This window comes from Drosophila suzukii, chromosome 2R, assembly GCF_043229965.1.
Source record: "Drosophila suzukii chromosome 2R, CBGP_Dsuzu_IsoJpt1.0, whole genome shotgun sequence".
NCBI lineage: Eukaryota > Metazoa > Arthropoda > Insecta > Diptera > Drosophilidae > Drosophila > Drosophila suzukii.
The window spans coordinates 4,613,767-4,638,483 of record NC_092081.1 but is presented as its reverse complement, the minus strand read 5'-3'; the positions used below and the strand labels follow the sequence as shown (position 1 = coordinate 4,638,483).

Below are 24,717 nucleotides of genomic sequence, written 5' to 3'. Positions count from 1 at the left end.
GCAATTATACGACTCTGACTGTTTCTGTGTCTGCGGCAAACAGTAGCAGCATTTGCCTTTTGACAAAGATTGACAGCAGAAACTAAGCTTGGGATGGAGATGCCGAGACCACCGTGAAGTCCGAATGCCTCCGATGTCTGGGGGATATAAGCACACATACATACATGTCTGTATCCCCGATCTGAGATGCTCCCAGTTGCTTGTCGCCACGCCGTTGCGTTATATTGTCAAAAGTAACATGTTGCTGCTGTTCCTGCTGCTGCTCCCCTTTTGTTACGCCTGCAACTTGCAACTTGCATCTTGTTTTTGATCTTGGCGCTGTAAATTACACGCCCAACAGCCGCAAACAATTGCGGTTGGTTGTTCGGCATGCCCAGTGATGGTGATGCAAATTATTGCTATCTATCTTGCTGTCAACAACACAATAATTGTTGCAAACATTCGATGCTGCTGCCGTTGCTTGTCATAATTTTATTGCTGCCGCCGGGCAAGTTCTAAGTTGTTTAGGCCAATTACAGTGAAGCACAGCTTGAATAACCACGGAAGAAACCAATAAATTTATAAATACACATATAATAACATATAAAATCAAAATTTTTGTATTGAGAATGAAAGAGGTGTTCTTTAATCTAATCAAGAACGGTTCTTCCTGAAAGAAGACGAATCAAAAAGCGTAACAAAATGCCTGACAAAAAGCCTGGTAATAAGCCAAGCCAAAAGCCCTGCAATAAGGCTTGAAAGAAACCTGGCAAAATGCCTAGCAAAAAGGTTGACAACATTAGACATTAGACATCGGACAACTATAGGCGACCTAAAATAAACGGTGTTTTATTATTTTTGATCAAAAAATTACACACTTCGGAGGACACTTTGGAGGACGACCAATTTAATGCGACCATTTCATTTCCACAATGACCTACAAAAATTCAGTTTCAAAATTGGTCATAAAATAACACGTAAAAAAAAGGTTAGCAAGGAAATTACAACAATCCCCTTACGTTTATCAATACTGAATTTTAATTTTCAGGCGCACAGCTGTTACATAAACAAGAAAGGAAATTATAACCTCCTAAGCTCGGAAATAACATTTTTTAACTAGTTTTGAATTTCGAATTAAATTGTATCAAAATCGGACGACTATATCATATAGCTGCCATAGGAACGATCGACAAATTGGTGGGAAAATAATATGAAACAAATTACAGCTTAAGTGTTTTTTAACATATAACCTCCTACGCTCGGAAATAACATTTTTTAATTAGTTCTGAATTTCGAAATTATTTTTATCAAAATCGGACGACAATGTCATATAGCTGCCATATGAACAATCGGAAAATTGGTGGGAAAATAATAAAATATTGGGAAAATAATTTTTTGTATTCTTAAATTTAATAATTATAACTGCAAGTGTATACAAACCTCGGCTTGCCGAAGTTAACTTCCTTTTATGTTAAAGTTAACCGAGCTATAGCTCACAATATACCCAATGTATCCCATTTATTTATTCGGCTTAATTAAAGGGTGACTTTTAGTTGTAAGTTTAAACATATATCACCTAAATTGGTTAGGTGCAACTCAAAATATTAAACAAACTCATAGATCTAAAGAGTCCATACAAAAATTGGTTGACTTCTTTTTTGTGATCTAGGGGTCCCACTCTACCAAGAACTAATTTTTCTTACACTTACACTTACAAAACATAATTAAAATCCAAAATATATATTTTTTAAAAAATTTATTTAAAAAAAATTAATTTTACTTCTTTTTTGTAATCTAGGGGTCCAACTCTAACAAGAACTAATTTATCGAAATAAAATGCTGTCAGGCATGGACAACATACAAAACATAATAAAAATAAAAAATATTTAAAAAACAATTTTTTAAAGGTTACATTTTAAATGCACTTCAAAACATGATAATTTGCTGATGAGTGTAAGCATAGTCTCAAAACCCTAAAACCCATTCGCATTCCCAAAAGCCCAACCCGACATAAAAATATAATTTCGCTTTCCTCGGAACGACAATAATAAAGTCAGGGTTTACGAACTTTTTTGCGCACTAGGATCGCCGGATTCCTAGAAAACCGAAAATGTCGAACCGCGGCATGAAGCAGGGGCAAATAAAAATAATGCCCCACGAGCGGGACCACACACACAACGACCGCCCAGGAGCGCAGAGAATAAAGAACAGAGGAACGCCGGAGCGGCAAGAAAAACAAATAATTGCTAATTTTATGCTCGAATAAATGAGCGCGAGTGAGCAGCAGACGAAGGATCAAAAAATGGGCGCCCCACCATTCGGGCGGCATAAATTAGTGCGAGCGGGACGGCCGACCAGAGACGTCACGCACTATCAAACGAGAAAATGATCAATGGGGGCACATCCGCGCACTCGCTCGCACTCGGGAGCGGAAGGGAGGGAGAGAGCTGGCCGGCTAATATGGACCACCCAAGAGGATGACGACGAATTAAGGGCCACCCACGAAGATACACGCCGCTGCTCTCTCGCTCGTTCCTGCATGTGTATGTGTACGGTGAGCATGAGGGTGCACGGAGAGAAACGAGATAGGATCGAAGATTTAACCGACAGGTTTTCATTTTTCGAAAGATAGATCTTAAAAATCATGAAAAATATGAATTTTAGGCCAATAAAAAATAGTTCCATTTTTACTTCTTTTTATTTTCTTAGTTTTTATTTTATGGATATAATACACAACTTTAAAAAAATCAGTATGACACTCATTATAACGTATAAATGAAAGAGAATTTGTGGTAATCAAAACAGTGCAACTAAAGATAATATAGACTATTTTATTATTTATATTATATTATATTATATTTTTGTTATTTTTCAGTTTTTGGTGCAACAGTTCAAAAAGTTTGAAAATGTTAAGTATGGGGAAGACTTTAAAAAGAAATTTAATGAAACAAAATTTTAACTTTTTTAAGGTTAAACAAAATATAAATTTTTTTAGATTCAGGATTTAAAATTAGTGTAAAAAATAAAGTGGCTGCGAGAAGTACCATCAAATTTATACCATTTTTAATGATCATAACCACTTTATCGAACTGGTTTTTTACTACTAACGCTTTCAAACATGACTGTCTAGTAATTTCTTTCTTTCTTTGTTAAAAAATTTTTGAATCATTTTAAAATCAATTTAAAAAAATCGAAGATTATAAATAATAATAATGTATAATAAATGTTTTGCCAGCTTTTCTTATGCTTAAACATTTTTTCGGTTCAAATTATAATTCATTTTTTTATATTTAAAGTTTTTCTCAGTGCTAAAAAGTATATATTTGAGTAAAAGACCTTTGAACACAATTTCAGCATTGGCGGCAAAGGGGAACTAGGGCAGATAATTGAAATATGTACGACAACTTGAACATGTGCGCTGAAGTGGTCTCAAACAAATAATAATAAAACAAAAGATATAAGGCTTGATAAAGAAACCAAATGAAAAGGGGCAAATAAAAAATTATTTTCCCACATACTTTTAATAAGAAAGGGTAAAATTATAAATAAACAGAAAAAAATTCATTAAAAGGCGGGGCTCATTAAAATTACATTATTAAAACTATAATTAAGTTTAAAAAATATAACCTTGACAACATTTCAAAAATCAGTTCGTTCAATTTTAAACTGGCGGTAAAAATCATTCCGAAGTTTCCCACCTCTCGCTAAGTGAAGATATCCACCATCGAATTTTTTTACATAGGGTTGTGAACCAATTTTTAACAGGGACCTATATTAGTTTATTAAAAAATGGTCAATTTAGAATATTTTTGAGTTTTGTAACTAAATATCTTTATAATATTAATCTCATTAAGTGTCGAGTTTTTGTCAGTTTTACAATTAGTTATATTTTATTATATTTTAAATTTTCTTTAATTTTGGGAAATGAAAGTAGACATTTCGAAAAAAAAAATGAAATTGTTAAACTAATTTTTATTGAAAACATCTAAGCTCACAAAATTGGACAGAAAGTATCGCGATAAGAATATTTTCTTCGAAAAATATCGATACATTGATATTTTTAGACATTGCTTACATCTCTACTCTTGGGCCAGCGTGGTTGCAAAAACCTTTGGTTCGACTTTATTCCTAGATTTGAGTTGTTAAATTCCCGTATCCCGCCCGAAGATGCCCCCGAAAAAGGCGCCGCCAGGTCCCAGCAAGAAGACGGAGCAGAAGAAGAAGGAGAAAGTCATTGAGGTAGGCTGCGAATCGGGGAAAGCCGCTGGGTCAGCCCCCGCCGTCCACCTCCCGCCCTCCCAGACTTCGTGATGTGGAAACCCGGCGGCGAGCAATTTAATATGATCCACTGACCTGAACATGTGTAATTCCATCGGCAGGACAAGACCTTCGGACTGAAGAACAAGAAGGGCAACAAGCAGCAGAAGTTCATCCAGCAGGTGCAGAAGCAGGTGCAATCTGGTGGCCAGCATCCCCGCCAGGATGGCGACAAGCGCAAGGAGGAGAAGGAGAAGAAACTGGCTGAGCAGCGCGAGATGGCTTCGATCTTCAAGCCGGTGCAGACCCAGAAGGTGGAGAAGGGCACCGATCCCAAGTCGGTGGTCTGCGCCTTCTTCAAACAGGGCCTCTGCACCAAGGGCGACAAATGCAAGTTCTCCCACGATCTGTCTCAGGAGAACAAGGTCGAGAAGCGCTCCATCTACGTGGATATGCGCGACGAGGACGATCCGATGACTAACTGGGACGATGCCAAGCTCAAGGAGGTGGTGGAGAAGAAGAGCTCCGGCGAAAAGCAGCGCCCCACTACGGACATTGTGCGTTTAAGCCCGAATAACTCCTCGAAATTCCAAACTAACCACTCCCTCTTCTTCAGATCTGCAAGTTCTTCCTGGAGGCAGTGGAGAAGTCCAAGTACGGCTGGTTCTGGGAGTGCCCCAATGGTGGCAAGTGCATCTACCGGCATGCCCTGCCTGCCGGTTATGTGCTGAAGCGCGACAAGAAGAAGGAAGAGAAGCCCACGGAAATCTCGCTGGTCGATCTGATCGAGAAGGAGCGCGCTGCCCTGGGTCCCAACCAGACGCGCGTCACATTGGAGTCCTTCCTGGCTTGGAAGAAACGCAAGCTGTCGGAGAAGAAGGCCAAGCTGGTCGCCGAGGAGGAGCGCAAGAAGAACGACTTTAGCAAGGGCAAACAGTTCGGCATCTCGGGTCGTGAAATGTTCAGCTTCAATCCCGACCTGGTCGACGATGGACCAATGGAGGAGGGTGACGCTGCTTTCGATATTTACAAGCGCGAGGACGACGACGACGACAATACCGTCGAGTTCAAGGAGCTGGATCTGGCCGCTCTGTCGCTGGCTGCCCAGGAGGTGGACGGCTCGGGCACCATTGCCTCCACCAATCGACTTCTAGATCAGGCAACGGAAGCAGCCAAAACCGCCGCTGCCGAGGATGCAGCGGCCGACGAGGACGGCCCTTCGTCGTCTGCACCCGCCAACGATGCTGCCCCCATCAACAAGGATCTCTTTGTTGATCTGGCCGGCGAACTGGATGACTTGGATCTGGAGGACGAGGACGATGACTAGTCCTCCGTGTAGTTTGTTTGAAACGCGTTCATAAAATGATTTCTGCCTTTTAGCTACCTTCAATCAATAAAGTTGTGGCTCTCAATTGTTGCATTTCTGGAAATGACCTGATGTCTTTGTCTGCAGCTAAGTGAACATGCCTAAAACAACAGGCAAAGTCATCTTTATCATCCTTATTTGATTGAAAACACTTTTGAGTGATTGAGAAATTATATTGTTTCCTATAAATACACACGTTGAAATTAAAAAATCAGAACTAATTAAATTGTCAGACTACCAAAAGCCTGGCGGTAAAACTCCGATAGCCTGCGGAATCTGCCGCTCGCGCAGGAACTTAGCCAGGAGCATCTCCAGCCGCGTCTTCGGACCGCCTTCATCATACGCCGCCAGTTGAGGCATGTAAATATTTTGAATATACATCAGCAGTTTTACGAACTGCTTGCCGTAGGTGCGCCACAGCTCGAAGCCGAGGGTCTGCAGGATCTCCATTATCAACGTGGCACTGATGTCGGGCAACGGCTTAACATTTACCATGTGAGCTAGCCAGATCCAGCCCTCCTCCAGCTCAAAGCATTGATCCGGACCGGCTGCCTTTCGTCCTTGAGTAATAATCACCGCTGCGTAGAGTCGAGCAATTCCCGATTGACGCTTAAGGTAGATGTCCGGTTTCTCCAGCTCGTTTTTGTCTGATAGCCGATAGCCTATGGTCTTCAGGTACTGCTCCGGAGTCTGACCTTGCTGCTGGGGTATCACATAGGGCACCAGAAAGGGAGACTCTTTGTACATGTATGCTAGGAAGACCTGGCCAAAATCGGGCAACAGCTTCCAGAATGTCACTATCACAGAGGCAAAGGGAAAAGCGGCCTGCGGATTGCTGGATATTGCGGTCTCCGTTTGGCTGACAAACTTCTTGGCCATTAGAAGCATACAATAATCTCGGGCGAGGGGATGATCGTTGATGGTAATGGTTGAACCATTCATCACTTTAATCGGCTGCCCGGCAAAGAAGCTGTAAAGCTTATCAAAGTTCTGGGTCAGGTGCTGCGGACTGACAGCTGAGATGGCGTTGAGGGGTAAGTTAATGGCTCTCTGGCAGCCGGTGCGGTACTGCTTCAGCGACTCGTCTGTTTGCAGGGGCTTCACTGCGTCCACCTTGGACTGATACAGCGAAATTATCTCGTTGTATAACTTCAGTCTGTCTGGGTGAACGCAAGTAGATATTGCTGTGGCGGCTGGTGGCGCTTCTTGGGCTTTCGGCTCCTGGGGAGCCGTATCTTTGGCGGCTTCTGCCTTAGCAGTCTCGGCCAGCTGCTGCTTTTCCCTAGCCTCCGCCTCCTCCTTTTCCAGCCGGTGCTTCTCCTCCTCCAGCTGCTTCTGCCGTTCCTCCTCACGTTTCTTAGCGTCCTCCATTTTGACCTGCTGCTCGATCTGCTCGGAGAACTCGGCCAGCTGTTTGATGATGTCCAGCTCCAAGACGTCTAGGCTCTTGCAGTACTCCTCCGCCTTGATGATATAGCAGAGAAACTGGCTCTGCATTTCGCACTTGCCCACTTTGACGTTACTAACGAGCTGATTAAACTTCTGGCCCAGCTCCTTGAGCTGTGTGTTTTGTGTGGCGCACACCTGGACTGTTTCCTTGTCCAGGGAGAGCAATATTCTGGCGATGCCCTCGTACTTCTGACTGAATCTGTTTTGGCAGCGGGACACACCCTCCAGGGCCAGTTTGTGCAGCTTCTGGTCAGTCTGCTGGCGCAGAACCAACTGCTCGCGTTGCTGGGCCTCCAGTTGGGCCGCGGTCATCTGGTCTGCCTTCTGGATTAGCTCGCGCTCCCGCAGCGCCTTCTGCTGCAACTGGTCACGCTGACGGTCATCCTCCTTGTGCTGGGCGGCGCGTGAGAGACGCATTGCATCCTGTTTGTCCTTGAGGGCCATCAGTTGCCGACGGACACATTTTTTGCCCTCCTCCGCCATCTCCCGCTTCACAATGCTGGCGTTGATGGCTTGTGCATCGGGAAAGCAGGATATACTGGGTTCCGAATCGTTTCTTCCCGGCAGGGGCACCTCCTCCTTGGTAGCAGGCAGTTCCTCTGGTATTGGTGGTGCCTTCGGTGTGCTCTTACTGCCCTCCACCCATACAGGTTCCCGATCCTCGCCCAAAGTCCTTCCCGTGCAGGACTTGGACGCCAAAGCCGCGTTATGCAGCGTCGACTTCACTTTCAGCCAGTCCAGAGCCCGCATCATATCGTCCATGCTCTGCAAGTTCACGATTAACCACAATCTTAAAATTTTGTTAAGTTACGCTCACCATTTTCCTTTTTTTTTGTTGTTGTTTTGGTTATCGCTGCAACAGTGGAAATTTTTGACTCACTTATGTGGAAATTGACAAGCTCTATGAAGTGTTTAAAAATAGCATTCGGTTCCTTTGATTTTGTCTTCAAAATCAAAGTATCTGCGTCGGGTCAACAATAATATTTTTGACGCTATTAAAAAATACCATCACTAAAACACTTTTTACTGCACATCGGCTTTATAAAATACCAGAAAATATTTAAAATACCATAATGTTATTGTGAATGGGTCACAAAATATGGTCTTACTTTGTTTTTAAAATATCTAAAACTCAAAAGATTAAATCAGTTTTTTTAAATTTAAATATTAAAGTGATTAAGCTAACGCTTAACATGTCCTAGATAATTTAATAATAAAGCATTTAAGAGCCAAAACATAAATAATTAATTTTTTTATTCAAGGATACTATCCATGATTATAAAAATTTGTTATACAAAAATTAATTGCAAGGAACATATTTATTTGGCAAGAACATTTTCGAAGGGACCCAACAAATTCTTTTGGGATTCTTTTTCGTTGTCAAAGGTTTAAGGGCAACCCCAAAAAAAGCCAAATATTTACTCACTAAAAAATTCAGAACTTTATTATAAACACGTTCGTAAGTTCTGTGTATTTAAGAAATGTATCGTATGTTAAAACTAACAAAATTCCCTTAATTCCCGTTCCTTTTTCCTCAGACCTGATTAAAAAAAGTGTATTAAATACATTAAAATTCATTGTTTTTAATATGGGGAAACGCAATTCGCAGTGCTTGGACAAGACAAGGTTAACAAATAGGATGGACACTTAGAAGAATTTGACGCCGTGGCTGCCGTCCATCTCGATGAGCTCACACCTGCCCTTCTCCTCGAGCAACCGCAGGGCACTGAGCAGCACCGCCTCGTCCACGCCGTGGAAGTCCAGCTGGGCGGTGTTCTCCCCGGAGGCGATCTCGTAGAGCGTGCAGATGGAGTTCGACTGGCCGGTTTCCTGTACCCAGTCGTAGACCATGTTGCCGTACTCTTCGAGCGTGTGCCAGTAGACCTGCCACTCCTGACGACGCTTGTCCAGCGGATTCGCATGGCCAGTTCGCTCCAGTTCGGACAGAATGGCCAGGACGAGCTCAGGCGACAGGCGACGTTTCAGGGATTCGTTGTGGAACAGCGGAGAGTTCTGGTCCCCAATGCTGAGCGTAAACCTATTCGTGTGTCTGAGGTATTTGAGGAAGAGATCTGTCCAGACCTTCAGCTGCTGCTGTCTGGTTTCTTCGTGGGGCTGCAATCTATAAATCCTGGGATTATCCCATGCTGGTTCACCTTATAGTTGACACTCACGTAAAGAAGGGGGGGAATGTGTATTCCCAGGGCCATTGGAAATCCGTCATCTTGGTTACTACGAAATAAACATTTGTTTTGCCAATGAAAATTACTAATGATTCAGAGTGACCGTATGGGGACCACTGAAAAATACCTAGTAAATAAATAAACACACTTTATAAAAAGTATTTAAAAGGATTTCAAAAACAAGATTCGTTACTTTTTAGTTTTGTTCTTAGCCTGTTGGTAGCCTCTTACCGTATATAATCTGAGCATATTGATAATTATCTATTTAATTGACTCTGTCAATACGGGCAAATAATTTATTAAGTCAAACACCCAACTTGATCATCAAGCGTTTAACTATAACATGAAGCTACGTTTTCAAACACAACATCCCATTAAAACACTCATATTCCATTTACAGTAAAATGCAATCCATTTCTTGTATTTTGTCTTAAATAGAAAAAATTGTGTACATTAACATTTTCATCGGGCTTTTCCTTAAAGTTTGATTTGGGTGTCTGGGTTTCGGTTTAATTTTCAGATCTCAGATTTATCAATCTCTCGTATCGATTTGGTGAGGAGTTGGCGACGAAAAGGGGATTGCAGTGGCTTGCATCATCAATATACATTCACATATATACTCGTATCTGATATATCTGGTTTAATATAAGTAAAGTACTAGGAGGCGCAACACTATACATTCAATATCTTCTATTCTGTTTTCCTTTTCCACATATTGGTTTTTCCATTCCGTTTTATACACTAACTGTGTGTTATGCTGCGGGTGCTTATTTCTAACTTTATCGATTGTGTGCTTATGGTTTTCCTTCAAGTTTAACTTGCTGATCGGATCAAATGGGATCGAGCGGGCGGCTGCCTCTGGAGCTTCCTTGGCTTGTTATGTACGACATATAGTAATATGGTAATCATCTTGTTTTGCACTTTACTTTATTTGGTTTTTGTACACATGCGTGAAATTCTAGAAAGAATGCCATTCAGGGAGTAGGGATAGTACAGTGTAGTGTGTGGATTTTAGCTGGCTAGTGTTTAAAGAGTTTTCAGTTAGTTCCTAGTTAACAAGTGAGGTTTGGTTGAAATCTTTCTTTGCTATATAGGTATTTCCGTATGCTGCTCTATCGGTTTCGGTTTGGTGCATGCAATGCAATTTCCAAGACATTTACATAGCATTCGATTTATTTAATCTCTCTTCTTTATATCGTATAAATAATAAAGCATTTTACGAGCTTTCTTCAAAAAATATAAATAAATGCCCCTATACGTGTGCTTAAAGCATCTATATTGATGAAAATGTACACTTCAAATGCCTCGCTCTGGTTCGCTTACAACGTAAAAAAATGCAACAACAAAATGGCATAATTCCCTCGAAATGATGTCTTTACACTTGCTTTATAGTTGGAAGGAATATTTGGTTCAGAGGTGTAAAACGGCAGTTGGATAGCAAAAAATTACAAAATTTCGAAACGTAGGCTTTCTTTTTGGTTTATGAAACACGAAACAAATCTTAAGTCTGTGTTTATATATATCTTACGAGCATAATCAGCGAAAATCAAAAACAATTGATCCCTTACAAAATACATAAAACATAATTCGCCTGCATTCTATATATCATGTACATACAGTTCTCAAATCTTATACATATACATCCATATATATATACTTGATTTTCTGGTTGTTTAAATTATTTTTAAGTATTTAAAAATGGCATGTGGTGACATGTATTACAATACATTATACATATATGGTACATACATTTATATTTAATATCGATTTCCAAGTTGGTATAAAATGCATGCAAGTCGAAGGACCCAATCCCTATCCCACATCCCTTGTATTTTGGTTTAGCTTGCACGGCTCCTTATCGGGTCTTCCCGCGTGTGTGGGATGGATGTGCCTATGGTCTAGGTTTCAGTTATTTCATATACATTCATAAAGTTTTGGGATTCTCGAATCACTGCACGTATAGCATGACAGCATGTTGTTTCACACAATGCTCCATATTTCGACTAACGACTAATACTATGTATAGCTAGAGATCCTAAGCTACAATTTTTGCCTAAGACTGTTCCGGGGGAGTTGCGTTATCGGCTCACTTAGCCAGTGGTTCCAGATAACATCGCACCGTGTTGTTCTCATCGAGCATGGCCGACAGGTGGCGCTGCTGATGGTGCGGGGGATGCTGATGCGGATGGGGTTGGGTAAGCTGGTGGGGATGCGGATTGGGGTTGCTGTGTGATGTATGCGACGACGATGATGTGGTGGACTGTGGTGACAGTTTCTGTAGCTGCTGACGCTTCTGCGCGGGCGTCTGATTGGCCGGCGGCAGCGGTGGTCCGGCGATGCCATGGTTGCCGAACAACTCATTCACTGCCAGTCGACCGGCTGGCGACTTGGCAGTCAGTATTTGCTGCTGCTGCTGCCGGAATGCGCCACGCATGGAGCCCTCACCAACGCCGCCGCTAACCCCAAAAACCGCACCGTTGTGCTCGGGGTGCGGACCTGCTCCTGGCGCCGTTCCTGGCGGCAAGGCCCCGTAGTCAAGGGGCGCTCCATGCTTGCGTAGCTGACGTCTGAAAAAAAGATTGGATAAAAGCATTAAAGCATACGTTAAGCATACATGAACAATTATTATACCCGTAAAAGGGAATATTCTAATCGTTTTTAAGGTTGTCATGTCATCTGCAATCTTCAAAAAGTTGTAAGCCATTATGTTTACAACGCTTAATAAACACTCCCCCATCTTCGCATTACAGAGAAAAAACATATATTGCTATGCACATATTTACAAGTTCATTTTAAAAACAACAAATTTGCTTTAAATTAGATCGATTTTAAAGCCTGGAACATTCCATGGTAAACAGAGTGAGACACAATTTATGCGTTCTTAAAATTGAGTACTTTTGACCCGGATGCCGCCTATATAAATCCTTGAATTAAAAATAATTGATAAAATTATTTCGATTACCTATGTACTCGATTTAAGACAAATGCCGGCAGATAATACCATGTGCAGCTCATTGTTATTTGTGTGCTGACCACTGATTTAAGTGCATATAGCCTACACTAGGCGTAAAAGTGTTTTGACGAAATAAAAATCGTGAATCGTTAAGTTTAACTTTATTATTGGATTCTCAAATAGCTTTTGGTTGTTTGTCTCATAGTTATAAGTAACTACCAAAAATTAGCTGTTTATGAAAAACCTAAGCCAGAGTTTTTTGATTTATTTTTAAAAAGTTAAACTAAAAACAACTTTTGCTTGGTAAAAATGCTTACTGTGTATCTTATCACTTGTTCTTGGGAACAATAAAAAAATGAGAAAGAAAGTTGACTTCGGCAATCCGAAGTTTATATACCCTTGCAGGTAAAAGAAATGGAAACGCAGCTAGCTTCACTGATATTTAAAGAAAATTCCGTACTAAGCCACGCAAATTTCTGACTGAAATCATAGTACCCTTTGCGAGGGTATAACAAATGATTGTAGTATAAGAAGGTATGGTAAGCGGATCCGAGTTCAGTTCCAAAACCTAAATCAAGATGAAAATACTGGTGAGTAAGCCAATCGGTACAAAAAATGTATCCCAAACATAAATGACTTGTCGCCTTAGATTATCCTGATTCTCCTGGTGATCGCAGTTTTAGTTCGATCTGAAGCTGCTAATAATAAACTTCCGTGCGCCACTAGTATTTGCAATCCCTTTCCACAAGAAAAAATTTGATTCAACTAAAATACCTTTTATACTAATCTCAAAGTGAAAAATGCTTAAGTTTATAGCAATATAGCCATTTGTATACATTAAAAAAATGTTAACAGTTCTGAAGTAAAGCAGTCATTTTAAAACCTATAAAATTAGTGACTATTTTTTTAGAACTCGGGTATTATTTCAACAGAACATCAAATCATTTAAAGAGGACCAATAAAAATAAAAATGTTTAATTCTTCCTTACGATCGCATCGGAATTTTGTAGACGTTTTGTTTGCCACGTTGGACGAGTCAAGTAAATGCAGTGTTTATTGTGGAAACCCACATAGTAGTATGTGTCTTATGTTATTTTTGAGCCGAATGAGTACTTACTGAAACCGCCGCTTAAAGTCCTCGTCCTGCATCGCCATCAGGCGCCGCATGCGCTCATCGCTCTGGGGTGGCAGTCCATGAGCATCGTCCTCCAAGTCGCTCTCGTCCTCCTCATCCTCATCACAGACGCTGTCGTGCAATTGCTCCGCGGCCGTTGCCTCCTCATCTTCCTCCTCGTCCTCGTCGTCGTCATCATCGTCTGCCGTGCAGCGCCGAGCCGATCTTTGTTGGGCCAGCGACTGTTGCTGCTGCTGCTGCTTCTGGAGCTGCTGCTGTTGGCTCCTGGACGAGACACTGCCGCCACTGAGGCTTCCGCCGCCATAGCGACTCCCGCCGGCGGCCACTGCGGCTCGCATGCTGTTGAAAACGCCGGTGCCAACGCTATTGTTGTACACCTCGTCCACATCAAAGTCACCCACCTCGTAGTGCTGCGCATCCGAGTTGCGGTTGCTGAGGATCTCCTCGTACACCGGCCCATCCGCGCCGCCGACGCTGCCCTGGTTGTAGTAGGCATCGCCCACGCCAAGATCACAGTTGGAATGCTTATTTCTATATTGGCGCTGCATGAACTCCTGCTGGTACTGCGCCATGTGTGGCGGTGGAGCGGGGAGCTGCTGCTGGCCACCAGCTCGTCGTTGCAGGTGCAACAAGTGAGCGTGTTGCTCGGCCTGTTCCTCGTCCGAGGAGAGTTGCTGCTGCTGTTGTTGCTGGTGATGTTGCTGCTGGCGACGCAACTGTTGCTGCTGCTGGTAGTAGGCAGCCGCGTTGCCAGTGGCTTGTGGTGGGTCCAACGCCTCCGCGTATTGCGGATAACCGGTTGCCTGGCCCGGCTTGGTCTTCTTGTACGAGGGATAGAAGAGCACCTGGGAGGCGGCGGCTGTGCGACTGTGCAGTGATCCACTCGGCGAGGCGGGAACCCCACCGGCACCCCTCTTCTTTTTGCCATGCTGGCCGCTGTTCGGCTTCTGAGTCCAGTAAAATACCTCGTGTGCCTGCTGCGGCGATGAGGCAGCTGCTCCTGTATTGTTGTAGTACTCCCGCTGGGCCTTCAATCCTCCGGCTCCAGTTGGGGGTTGCTTCCAGCTGTAGTAGTCCGGCTGATGGTAGTACGACTCGCCCAGAGGTCCTTGTTGTTGCTGCTGCTGTTGCTGCTTGTGGGCGAAGATGAGGTGCGTGGGTCCGGCAGAGCTGGTCGGTGAAGCATGACCGGTGGACCGCAAGGTACTTCCTCTTTCGAGGACCACGTGTCCGCCAAGTGTCTGCGGTGGCGCCTGGAGGGTGCCTGTCATCAGTCCACTCTTCAGAGTCCTTCTTTGCTGGGCTTCATTAAGCTCACAATCAGAACTGGCTCCCATTATGGCATCTTCGGTGACGGGGACTCCCGCCTGCTGTGGCTGCTGGGGATCATCATGCGCCTCTTCGCTCACTCCCAGTGGCAGCTTGGGCTTCTTTGAGGTAGACACGCTGCAGAGGGTTCCGGCCGTAGGTCCATTGCCCGCCACAATGCCCGAGGAAATGGAGGTCTTGGAGCAGCGCAGGCATTTTGGCAACCAGGCGTGCTGTCTCACATACTTGCGATACTCCCTTCGAATCTTCTCGTTCTGGATGCAGTGGAACACGAAGATATAGAGTCCCAGTAGTGTGTTAAAGCAGATGAAACTATAGCCATAAACATCAGCCGTGTCCTCGTCCATTTTGGCGCCTCGCAAATAGAAGTAGGCAGAGCACCAAACGGCGCTGAGCAGCAAGAGGAATACAAAGGAGCACCGTATGTCGAAGCTGGGGGATAAGTTGGGTTTCAGATGAGTCTTTGGGTTCCGTATGGACTTTCAAGGTGACTTACCGCACGCTAGCCAGTCGAGTATGCTCCTTGGTCTTCAGACCAGTGCGACTCTTGCGGCACATGATGATCCAAGACAGGAATGTATAGCCAATGGCAGCCTGAAAGAAGTACATGTTTAGGATTGATAAATACCAGTTCCGAATTCACTTTCAAATTCCTTAATTTAACTTACCACGAAGAAGATAAGCACTGGTATCACAAAGGTGGCATAAAACAGGGCATTTGCTTCCATCAGCACGCAATAATCGTTCTGGGTATAGGTGCTGGGGTCGATAACCAACGAGATGGCCACCACGCTTAACGACAATCCGTATGACAACAGGTAATAGCAGTTCACTTTGGGCGTCTGATCCACCTCCAGTAGGAGCTCATCCGAAGTGAGGGTGGAGTACGAGTGGAAGGCTGCAGAGGCGATAGGTTAGCGCTGCAAAGTGAAGGCGGAATGGGGCCATCTTACCTTCGTAGCAGAACCAGGCGGTGCCAGATAAAATGGCACAGTGGAGGAAAATGGTTATGAAGCCGCAGAAAATGCTTGTTTCGGTCTGTTCAATGCCCAGAAGAAAGAGCAGCTCGATGGCCAGCAGACAAAGGTAAATGCTGGTATAGATCGAGGTGCGGGCGGACTGGATTGGAAAGTTAAATAGAGAAGACAGAGATGAAAGTTTAAATCAATTTTAGAGGTGAGTTTTTTTATAGCAGAACCAGCAGAAGGACCCTAAAGATTCAATCGTAAGATTTAAGAAGAAAGTCGAAGAAAATAGTTATAAGGTAACGCCTCATTTGGAGAAATGGGTTTCAATTTCGAAAGTCAAACTTAATATAGGGTTTGATTTACAATAATTTTGGTGGGTGGTGGTGAAAATCAAAAGACTAAGAGTAATACGATAAATAATAATATTATACGCATTAAAATAAAACAATGAACAAGACACGAAACAAGCATAACATATAGAAAATATATAGGTCTACGAATTAAATGAACAAACACAAAATGCAATATTTACAGGACAAAATTAGCAACATTTGTATATTTTATTAATTAATTAAATACAAAAGAAAATTAGAAATGTTTTAAGATATTAAATTGTACGATGTCTAAGTTAAATTTGTTAAACAATGAATGCACATAAAGGGGTTAGGATATCTCAAAAATGATTAAATAATTAAGTAACATGCCAGAGTGATGATTTCAAATAAAACGGAAGGGAGAATCTCGTCTTTCACATGGAGAAAACAAGTATTGGTTTGGAAAAAGTGCTCTAAACTTAAGCTATGACAAATTACTAAAATACATTAAAATAAGTGGAGAGTCTTCACGTGTAAGCTGCCACTGGGATGCGACGAACGATCTAAGATGAATGGGCTAATCCTTCCCCACTTCCAGAGTGATCATTGCTTCCCAGCAGAGCTTTTGAGTCTTATCTTTGAGTCCTATCAGAGAGAGTTCCATTAACAATTTGAGTTACTTAAGCATTATATCACATGTGTCTCTCGATCATAAATACATAAGTCTAGAAATCCTAGCCTACCCTAAAATTTGTGTTTGTTTATAATTTTTTCACCACCACCACCACTTATATTGTAAGTCATCCATGTTGGCCTGCATGATGATATTGTTTGTGTTGTCCAGTCCATTGCCATCCACATTCAGGTTGTGATTGCGGTGCGGATGTTGCTGCTGCTGCTGGCCATGTTGCTGCTGCTGGGCGTGTTGCTGCTGCAGATAATTGTGGCTAATATTGAGGTTGTTGCTGGCGTTGCTGGCCTGAACGGCATGTTGCTGAAGTGCAGCGGCAATCGAGGCAGCAGCAGCTGCAGCAGCCGCCGTCTGCTGACCATGCTGATTCAGATTCAGATTCAGGTTGTTCATGGCATGTTGCATGTTGCGCTGCGGCTGATTGGACAGCACCACAGCAGCAGCAGCAGCTGCAACAACCTGTTGCTGCTGTTGTTGCTGCTGCTGCTGAACATTGTAGTTCAGATTGTTGCGATGCGAGTTGCGGATGGAATTGTGCTGGATAAAGTTTGTGTTCCCATGACTGGGCGTCGACACATTGGTCTGGCTGGTGGGCGTGGTCAGGGTCAAGGACTCATGGGTCTGGTCGCGAATATTGTTCTGCTGGCGCCTGCTGCCCGCCCGCTGATGCGGCAGCGGGTTGGAGCCGCCGTTTCTTACCTTCACAAAGACCCCGTTGAACAGCTTCAGCGTCAGCAGGGCAATCACAATGAACACCACGCAGATGGCGATGCTGATGTAGATGAAGATTCGCATGTTGCCGTCGAACATGGTGAACAGCGAGTGCTGGTGCTCGTCCACCACGTCCATGAGTATGGCAAAGTTGGTCAGGTGGTTGCATTTGCAGACGCTGTGGGTGCGATTCGTCGACTCCAAGCTGCAACCGTTGGCAGACCAGGCACTAAAAAGGAAACTTAAATTGGTACAAATCCTCCCATAAGTTTGTTGTATAATATCTTACTGGTCAATATAGTTCCAGAACACGCAGGTGGGATTCGTCACATTTTCGGTCTTTAGATGCTTTAGGGTCAGGGTTATGGGCTGGGAGAGTTGTATGTGGCGGCCCTTGCCCAGGCTGGCCGAGATCACCTTACTGTTCAGAATGCGAAGCCGTTGCTGGATCTCCCCCGCATTGGCATCGCTGTCGTTGCTCAGGATAGCTGTATTGCGAACTAAGATTAGATTTAGATTATTCTAGTCTACAAAATGGGTTTCTTATAGACTTACCGTAGCTGCGAGAGCTCTTCAGGTCGAAATGGTCGTAGCTGGGTTTGAGGATAGACTCCAGACGATCGAAGGCTGCGAATACGATGCGCACCAGGCCGCCTTCACTGTTATCGATCAGCGCTGCTCGGGGCAATTCAATGCGATCGGAACTCAAAGGCCACTGATCCGAGTCCGGGAAGACAACGCTGGACTGGATGGTCTTGGTTTCCAGCACTCGCACGGAAAGTACTAAGGAAATAAATTATTATGAGTACTTACAGGTAAAACCTTTAAGTATAAACACTCACATATATTCTTGACCTTCTGCACCACACTGCGCTCCCTGATAATCGTATCCGCCAGCAGGAAGGCATTGTACTCTAGACCAGTTAGCAAAGACGTGGCCACGCGCATTTGGTCTTCTGGATTAAGGTCCAACCACGAGGACAGCTGGGACTCGTCCAACAGGTTGGAGCCAGTTTTGACCACGCAATGCAACAGCTCCATGATCATGGCCTCGCGCTGCCGCTGATCCGGGAAGGTCTCCTTGTCGTGCAGCATCTTTTCGGACACCGTTTGGATAATCTTCGTGGTGACCAGCATATCACCACCGTAAAGCGTTTTGCTACTGGTGACCTCGGACATGTCGTTGGCAATGGAGATCAGGGAGGAGTCCCGCTGGTTGACCCGCATTTCCAAATTGTTCAGCCAGAGGCTGCGGCACTGCGTCAGATCCGGAGTCATGGGATGCCAGGTGGGCTCGAAGTTGCGCAGGCGCTGGTTTACCTTGTGTGCCATGCTCACTGGCGGCTCGCAGCTGCTGCTGTTGTGCAGGCAGTCTCCTCCGCTAGGGGCTGGAGTTGTAGAGCTCGGATCATCATCGTACTCATCGTAACCAGAGTCCGGCATCCGCTTCATCAGCACACAACGCCACTTGGCTATACCGGCTGCCCCGCCAGGACAGGGTTGGACATTAACATCGCCCACACGGGTCATGTTCCAGAAAAGATTCCGGGCATGAGTGGGTCCGCAGAACAGCTTGGACTCATCATCGCCTCCGGACATCCCAGCTGCATTCAAATTGATGTTGTTGATGGTTCGAACCACGCTGTTATTCCCAGAGACGGCGGATCCACTGGCCGCAGTGCCAAGCGGTCGATTGGGGGAGCTCTTTGTGGTCAAGAGGGTTCCATCATCAGTTCCGGATCCTCCAACTCCCGTAAGGATGCGGGTGTTGGAGGGAGCAGTGGCATTGCCGGCAGCTGGAAGCTTACTGCTCGGCTTGGTGGGTGCGGCGGCCTCTTCGCCGTGGTGGTTGTGATGGTGGTGTAGTTGCGGAGGCGGAGGCAGTCCATCGTGGCGACCAGCTGGGTGCTTGGTGGTCGTCGTGGAGGTGGCCACGCCCTTAAGACGCCCGCCGCCCACAGCTGCAGTGCTGCTCGAAGGCGTGGAGTGGGTAACGGCCGTGTGTTGCGGCGGCACGTTGAACAGTCCAGGATTCCCGCTGATTCCCACCACTCCGGGCAGCGTGGGAAGTCGCGGCGGTGGCGGCGGACCTCCTCCGACTCCAGGCGGATGGATCAGGCCACTGCCGTTGCCAAAGATCGGCGGACCATTGCTGAGGACCCACGGCGGCGGGCTCGGCCTGTTAGTCGTCGTCGAGGTTTGGGCAGCACTAATGCATTGGTAATGCGCCTCCAGATATTTGTGGGTTCCGGGACAGGGATCGCCAAACATGCTCGTGGCTGCCAGCACGCCGCAGCTCTGCTTGTGGGCACATCTGCAAGATGAAAGATGTTTATTGTAGCATGTATGTAATAAATAAAAAGGATCATATAAGTCATACAATCATAAAAGTAAGTCAAATAACAGCTGTTAAATACTGAAATGTATGGTAATTAGGAATTATATTACGCACATAACACTATATATGTACATATGTATCGTTATAACTGGAATACAGTTTTCAGCCAAATTTATTTACCGGGACATTTTCTTAAAAGGTAAACATTTTATTTCTGAAATCCTACCTTGAGTTGAGTACGCTTAGTGACTTTGGAAACATGCAGTTGACACTCCACTCGACATTCCCATGGTCATTGCAGATGGTGATGGAGAAGCGGCCGTAGTTGGCCCGTATCAGGTTGATCACATCTCCAGGATCGCACTCAATGGTCAGTTTCTTACCTTCGCAGGCGTAGGCGGTTTGGTACTTGGAAACTGCAAGGCAAACGGTTCATAAGTCATGGGCTAATGGACAGGGTTGGGGTTTATTTGGACATAGGATATATATGGCATATAAAGAGAACGAAATAATTAGTGGCGATGCGCTGATTGTTGTAGTTTGGTTTGGTTTGGTTTGTTGGTGGACCTGCAAAGACACTTAGGATCTAGTGATATATGCACATAGGATATAGACAATATGGTTGGTAGCATGATACGCTTTTACACTGCCTGGGATATACTTAGTATATGTTGTGGTTGATTTGTGGATTTGGTGGGTCGTTAGCGATGGATGCTTGGTAGCAAGTAGAATAGTAGTCATAAATACCAAATCCTGCCGGCCCAGATCACTAATCTTCGCACGGTCTTCATCGGTTCTAATCGGCCAAGATCATTCGGAAGTGTCTGGCTTGTTTCGAAGTATTCAAGCTGAAGGGTAGACAAGAAATATAACTCTGGTTACTAAAAGGACATTAAAAAGATTCTTAAACAAAATATCATAATAATAATAATCTTTATAAAATACAAGATTTTTTTTAAAATTTAAATTTGAACTATCTTTTTAATGATTAAGTTTTATTTACCAATAGAATTTGGTCAATTTTCTATCCACTAATTAAGGAATAAAATGCACGATCTTATGGTGAAATACTATGACCTGTTTACAGGTCATGCTTTAATAATTGAATTATGTTGAACAGTATTTACATAACATTTTTTATATTTTTAAGGGACTTTCTTTATTTATTTTCGTTAAGTCTATAAGAGGTACTTATCCATTATGGTTTGATTTCGGTTCAAATAGGGTATATTATTAAGTAAATGAAATAATGAAGAAAGTCTAAACTATATGTTTTAAAAGTATTGTGGCTTGCTTGAGTGAACTAAGAATGATGACCCATTTTCAGGTCAAGCAGTACTTACCTCTTGCGTATTTCCATATTGAGTTTTCCCAGGCAAGTCGGGCTTAAAAACACTTCAACTTATCTGAAAGGAAAAAAAACCATGAGATAATTGTTTACATATTGAACACACGAGCAAACACGAACAAGCAGGCAAACGGCAAACAGAAGATAAGAAAAAGGGGAGGAGGGAGCCTAAAAATACACACCCTTCATGTGGCAGTAGTTGCTGCATCGCCATCGATTTGTGGGCAGAACAAAGACTCGTTTTCTTTGTACACCCGATGCACACTTTATATATGTGGATGTACGTGTAGAGAAAAGTTGCTGCAGCTGCGCTTCAAGTTTTTTCTTGCCCCGTGGAGCCCCACTTTGGATGGCTTTCTTTGTTCTGACTCCAGACGCTTTTTTCATGTAGAAAATGGTTGATTTTTCGTGTGTTACTCGGAAACTACACATTTTCGCACTAGATGGTAGGTTTCCCACTTGATTTTACTAGTTAATTAAGGATTTTCAATGTGATTTGCTGACGTAGTTCTTCTTAATGGAAAAGTCCCAAAGAATCTGGGTTTAAGTCGCACTTTTCTTTTATAGCTGTTCACAGATGATTACCCGGTAATTAATATTAGTTTAACTAATTACTAATGGGTAATAATTTAACTTTTTCACTGATTGAATTCCTCTGATTTTCAGACCGATCCTATTCGTTTGAGAGCTCGATTCACAATCAACTTTCTTTTAGAAAAATTCTGTATACTTGAATGTCTGGTTGAAATCGAACAGCGTTGCCAGCTCAAAAACTGCACTGTGGGACTGCCAACTTGTTGCCACAAAGAGCGCGCAGTTCAAATTGGAAACAATATTTATCATGTTCTTAAAAAGTTAAAATAGGAATTTAATTATAAATCATTGTGTATATCTTAAAATAAAATTCGTATGTATATATGTTTAAATTTTTCAGGTGACATACGCCTGTTTTGAACCATACAATAATCATTTAAAGTTTAAGTATTAAATAAATCCAAAGATAGGATTTAATCTAATTAATAAAAAATGAAAATTGATTTTTTACTGTAAGCTACACTATTTATTAAAGTAATACAATCTGAGTCAGCTCGAAAAGTATGCTTCTTCAAGTTCAAGAGCCGCCTCAAGTTCAGAATTTCTTATCTACAGCCGGCTTAGCATTAGCTTTTGTTTCCTGATTTGCACTCAGCTTAGGAAAATGCATTTCGCTTGCGGTTTCAGTTGAATTTTGATTTCAGTGAGCACGGTTCGAAAGATCCAATCGGAATGGACTATATTTTAATAATTTTGATCATAGTGCTGTCCTCGGCGTGTTCCCTTCAAGTCGGTTCAAAAACAAAGACCACCAAAGCACCTTTAAAAGAGGTTTTACCCACTAATGCAACTCAAATTGCCAATGTGACAATTGCCCCAGCTCTGGAGAAACTGGCGGAAGTGCACATCGATCAGCACAAAACAATCCGGATTAGTAAGGGCGATTTGGATGATCTACTGGACGTCTATATGGGGAGAATAGCTGAAAGTGCCGCCACTATAAAGGATAAGGAAAATGAGATTAACAAACTGCAAACCAAGGACCAAACAGACGATGAACTGCTGAAGAAATTTGAAAACCTCACTCAGGTGTGCAATGCTCAGAATTCCTCATTTGCTGCTACTATCAAAGATAAAGACGAAAAGATCAAGGAACTGGAGCAGAAAGTCAAGATCTACGAAACGCGAATGAAGCGGAAGCAGCATGTTCTGACGGAGCTGAGAAAGCAGAATACTTCTAGCGCCCTACTGATTGATCATCTCAAAAGAAAGGTTGTCTATTTCGAGGGAAAATTCCGGGAGAAGAAGGACGATCTGCTGGCGGACTGGGAGGCGGCCACCACGACCTGCGTTCCCTACGGTAATTACCCCGGAATCCACTTGATCCACCTGCCAGGATTCCTGCCCTTTTTGGTAGCCTGTGAGGGTCAAACAGCCGCCGGACCTGGCTGGATGTCCATTCAGAGACGGCTGGACGGATCCGTAAACTTCTACCGAAACTGGGATGCCTATAGCAAGGGTTTTGGTAAACTTAATGGCGAGTTCTTTATCGGATTGGAGAAACTGCACCGCCTGACCATTTCCCAGCCGCACGAGCTTTACATCAGCATCAGGAGATTCGGCGGCGAGACGAGCTATGCCCACTACGATGACTTCCTTATCGGCAGTGCGGAGGAAGGCTACGAGCTGAAGCTACTGGGTCACTATCAGGGAAACGCGAGCGATGCGTTGCGCACCCACGACAAGATGAAGTTCTCGACCTTCGACCGGGACAACGATGCATTCACGCACATGAACTGTGCGGAGTACCATCAAGGAGCCTGGTGGTACGACTTCTGTTCCCGAAGGTAAGGCGTATTCAAGTTGATATATAAAACCGACCGATTTAAATATTTTTTAAATATATGTCTAAGTGCTACATTGTTATATTTTTGACGAGAAGATATAATCCAACAGCTCATCCAAATTCATCAGTAGGTCTTTCTAATATTTATCATATCAAATTTAAGTATTCTCTGAGATCTACAAACAATGATAAGACTATTGATATGACTAGTTCCTAAACATTTCATATCGACTATGTAGATTGTTCAGTCACTAACTTAAATGATTATTTAAATTGTGATAGCCTTTACCTTTATCTTCAAACACAGCCAAAATGTTCCACCCACATTAACAGCGAATTGGAAACAAATAGTAAACAAGTTTTGAATGTTTTTGGATACAATTTAAGTGTTTTGTATTGATGAAGAATGTATTTTTTATTGAATCGTATTTGACAAATTTAAGTATATATAGTTATTGAATTGTCAATGTTTTAAATGAATGTTTTTTTTATTGAATCGAATTTTACAAATTTAAGTAGTTATAATTATTGAGTTTTAAATGTATATATGTCGGCCATAGGTAGCTTTCTGATTTATAATTATAATTTTGTTTCCATACTTAACTTTACAGCAATTTGAATGGAAAATACTTCAAGGGCGAGGTTGATAACCCGCAGAGCGTTTACTGGGAGCCCTGGTACAGTTTTCGATCCCTGAAGTCCGTGCAGATGCTCATCCGCCCCAAGAGCCAAATGGAGCTAAAGGACCTGCCCAAGGCAAAGCGAACGCCACGGGATCCAAGATAATTGCTAATTATTTGCTACAACCGAGTGCCCAGGGCGGCAAATTTGAACTATATAAATCGCACTTCGGTGCCAAAACCTATTAATCTCTGTTTGTCTCTCCGACGCCCCCTTCGACAGTTGATTGGGTTTCGATTTTGTTTGCGGCCCCGGTCTTCGGGTAATTACTCCGTTACAGTTCACCGCATATCGCTCGAGACTTTTTGTTTGTTTCGCACACAAGTCATTGGGTGCAATTAATTTTCATTTTCCGCCGTTCTCGTAATTTACTCTGTTGCAACAATTTAATGAAATCTAATTGAGTGTGTGCACTGGGCCGATAAAAATGAAATAACTCTGGACACTGGGAGATTCCTCCGTCTCATTTGTCACTTGCACTTTCATCGCGGCGACTGGAGCCGCTCAATTGGAGTCAATAAACGTTCCGCAAATAAGCCAAAGAGGCGGTATCTAAATTAATATCGATTCGATGGAAGATTTACGACTTCGGCAAAGAGTTATTCATACGTTCATTCCAGTTTATTACGGAAAAT

General features: G+C 43.3%; 5 protein-coding genes across 8 annotated transcripts; 2 read left to right on the top strand and 3 right to left on the bottom strand.

Annotated features, from left to right (window-relative positions):
* The first annotated feature begins 4,034 nt into the window (after positions 1-4,034).
* LOC108019890 (zinc finger CCCH domain-containing protein 15 homolog) lies at positions 4,035-5,648 on the top strand. The gene is made up of 3 exons (XM_017087968.4): positions 4,035-4,218; positions 4,359-4,793; positions 4,853-5,648. Exons 1-3 carry the CDS (start codon positions 4,147-4,149, stop codon positions 5,561-5,563), a joined length of 1,218 nt encoding a protein of 405 aa, XP_016943457.1. The 5' UTR covers positions 4,035-4,146; the 3' UTR covers positions 5,564-5,648.
* A 106-nt stretch (positions 5,649-5,754) lies between these two features.
* On the bottom strand, positions 5,755-8,064 carry Gle1 (nucleoporin GLE1). The gene is made up of 2 exons (XM_017087967.4): positions 7,869-8,064; positions 5,755-7,816 (listed from the first exon to the last, which is right to left on the bottom strand). The coding sequence occupies exons 1-2, from the start codon at positions 7,869-7,871 to the stop codon at positions 5,837-5,839; spliced, it is 1,983 nt and encodes a 660-aa protein (XP_016943456.3). The 5' UTR covers positions 7,872-8,064; the 3' UTR covers positions 5,755-5,836.
* A 550-nt stretch (positions 8,065-8,614) lies between these two features.
* On the bottom strand, positions 8,615-9,379 carry Vps25 (vacuolar protein sorting 25). Its single transcript, XM_017087557.4, has 2 exons — positions 9,226-9,379; positions 8,615-9,173 (listed from the first exon to the last, which is right to left on the bottom strand). Exons 1-2 carry the CDS (start codon positions 9,273-9,275, stop codon positions 8,699-8,701), a joined length of 525 nt encoding a protein of 174 aa, XP_016943046.3. The 5' UTR covers positions 9,276-9,379; the 3' UTR covers positions 8,615-8,698.
* Positions 9,380-10,144: 765 nt separating this feature from the next.
* Positions 10,145-21,731, bottom strand: Cirl (Calcium-independent receptor for alpha-latrotoxin). Of its 4 annotated transcripts, none has more exons than XM_017087740.4 (13): positions 21,204-21,731; positions 21,017-21,079; positions 20,251-20,521; positions 19,900-20,089; positions 18,178-19,649; positions 17,891-18,118; positions 17,625-17,835; positions 17,324-17,564; positions 15,605-15,770; positions 15,320-15,549; positions 15,148-15,245; positions 13,305-15,083; positions 10,145-11,801 (listed from the first exon to the last, which is right to left on the bottom strand). In XM_017087740.4, exons 3-13 carry the CDS (start codon positions 20,303-20,305, stop codon positions 11,321-11,323), a joined length of 5,151 nt encoding a protein of 1,716 aa, XP_016943229.2. In that variant the 5' UTR covers positions 20,306-20,521; positions 21,017-21,079; positions 21,204-21,731; the 3' UTR covers positions 10,145-11,320. The 4 variants fall into 4 exon arrangements, with proteins under 4 accessions (XP_016943229.2, XP_016943227.2, XP_070851055.1 ...); XM_017087738.4 differs by having other exon boundaries at positions 20,421-20,521; XM_070994954.1 differs by having other exon boundaries at positions 19,900-20,521.
* Positions 21,732-22,238: 507 nt separating this feature from the next.
* Positions 22,239-24,266, top strand: LOC108019898 (uncharacterized). The gene is made up of 2 exons (XM_017087982.4): positions 22,239-23,402; positions 24,013-24,266. Exons 1-2 carry the CDS (start codon positions 22,288-22,290, stop codon positions 24,185-24,187), a joined length of 1,290 nt encoding a protein of 429 aa, XP_016943471.3. The 5' UTR covers positions 22,239-22,287; the 3' UTR covers positions 24,188-24,266.
* Positions 24,267-24,717: the final 451 nt, after the last annotated feature.

Coding starts and splice junctions, on each gene's coding strand:
- Vps25 (XM_017087557.4), bottom strand. CDS start 9,275: ATGACGGATTTCCAATGGCCCTGGGAATACACATTCCCCCCCTTCTTT. Junction 9,174..9,225: donor ACATTCCCCCCCTTCTTTAC/GTGAGTGTCAAC, acceptor CAGGATTTATAG/ATTGCAGCCCCACGAAGAAA.
- LOC108019898 (XM_017087982.4), top strand. CDS start 22,288: ATGGACTATATTTTAATAATTTTGATCATAGTGCTGTCCTCGGCGTGT. Junction 23,403..24,012: donor TACGACTTCTGTTCCCGAAG/GTAAGGCGTATT, acceptor TTAACTTTACAG/CAATTTGAATGGAAAATACT.
- Cirl (XM_017087740.4), bottom strand. CDS start 20,305: ATGCTACCAACCATATTGTCTATATCCTATGTGCATATATCACTAGAT. Junction 19,650..19,899: donor CTAAGCGTACTCAACTCAAG/GTAGGATTTCAG, acceptor TTCATCTTGCAG/ATGTGCCCACAAGCAGAGCT. Junction 15,246..15,319: donor CAGTGCTTATCTTCTTCGTG/GTAAGTTAAATT, acceptor TACTTCTTTCAG/GCTGCCATTGGCTATACATT.
- LOC108019890 (XM_017087968.4), top strand. CDS start 4,147: ATGCCCCCGAAAAAGGCGCCGCCAGGTCCCAGCAAGAAGACGGAGCAG. Junction 4,219..4,358: donor AGAAGGAGAAAGTCATTGAG/GTAGGCTGCGAA, acceptor TTCCATCGGCAG/GACAAGACCTTCGGACTGAA. Junction 4,794..4,852: donor AGCGCCCCACTACGGACATT/GTGCGTTTAAGC, acceptor CCTCTTCTTCAG/ATCTGCAAGTTCTTCCTGGA.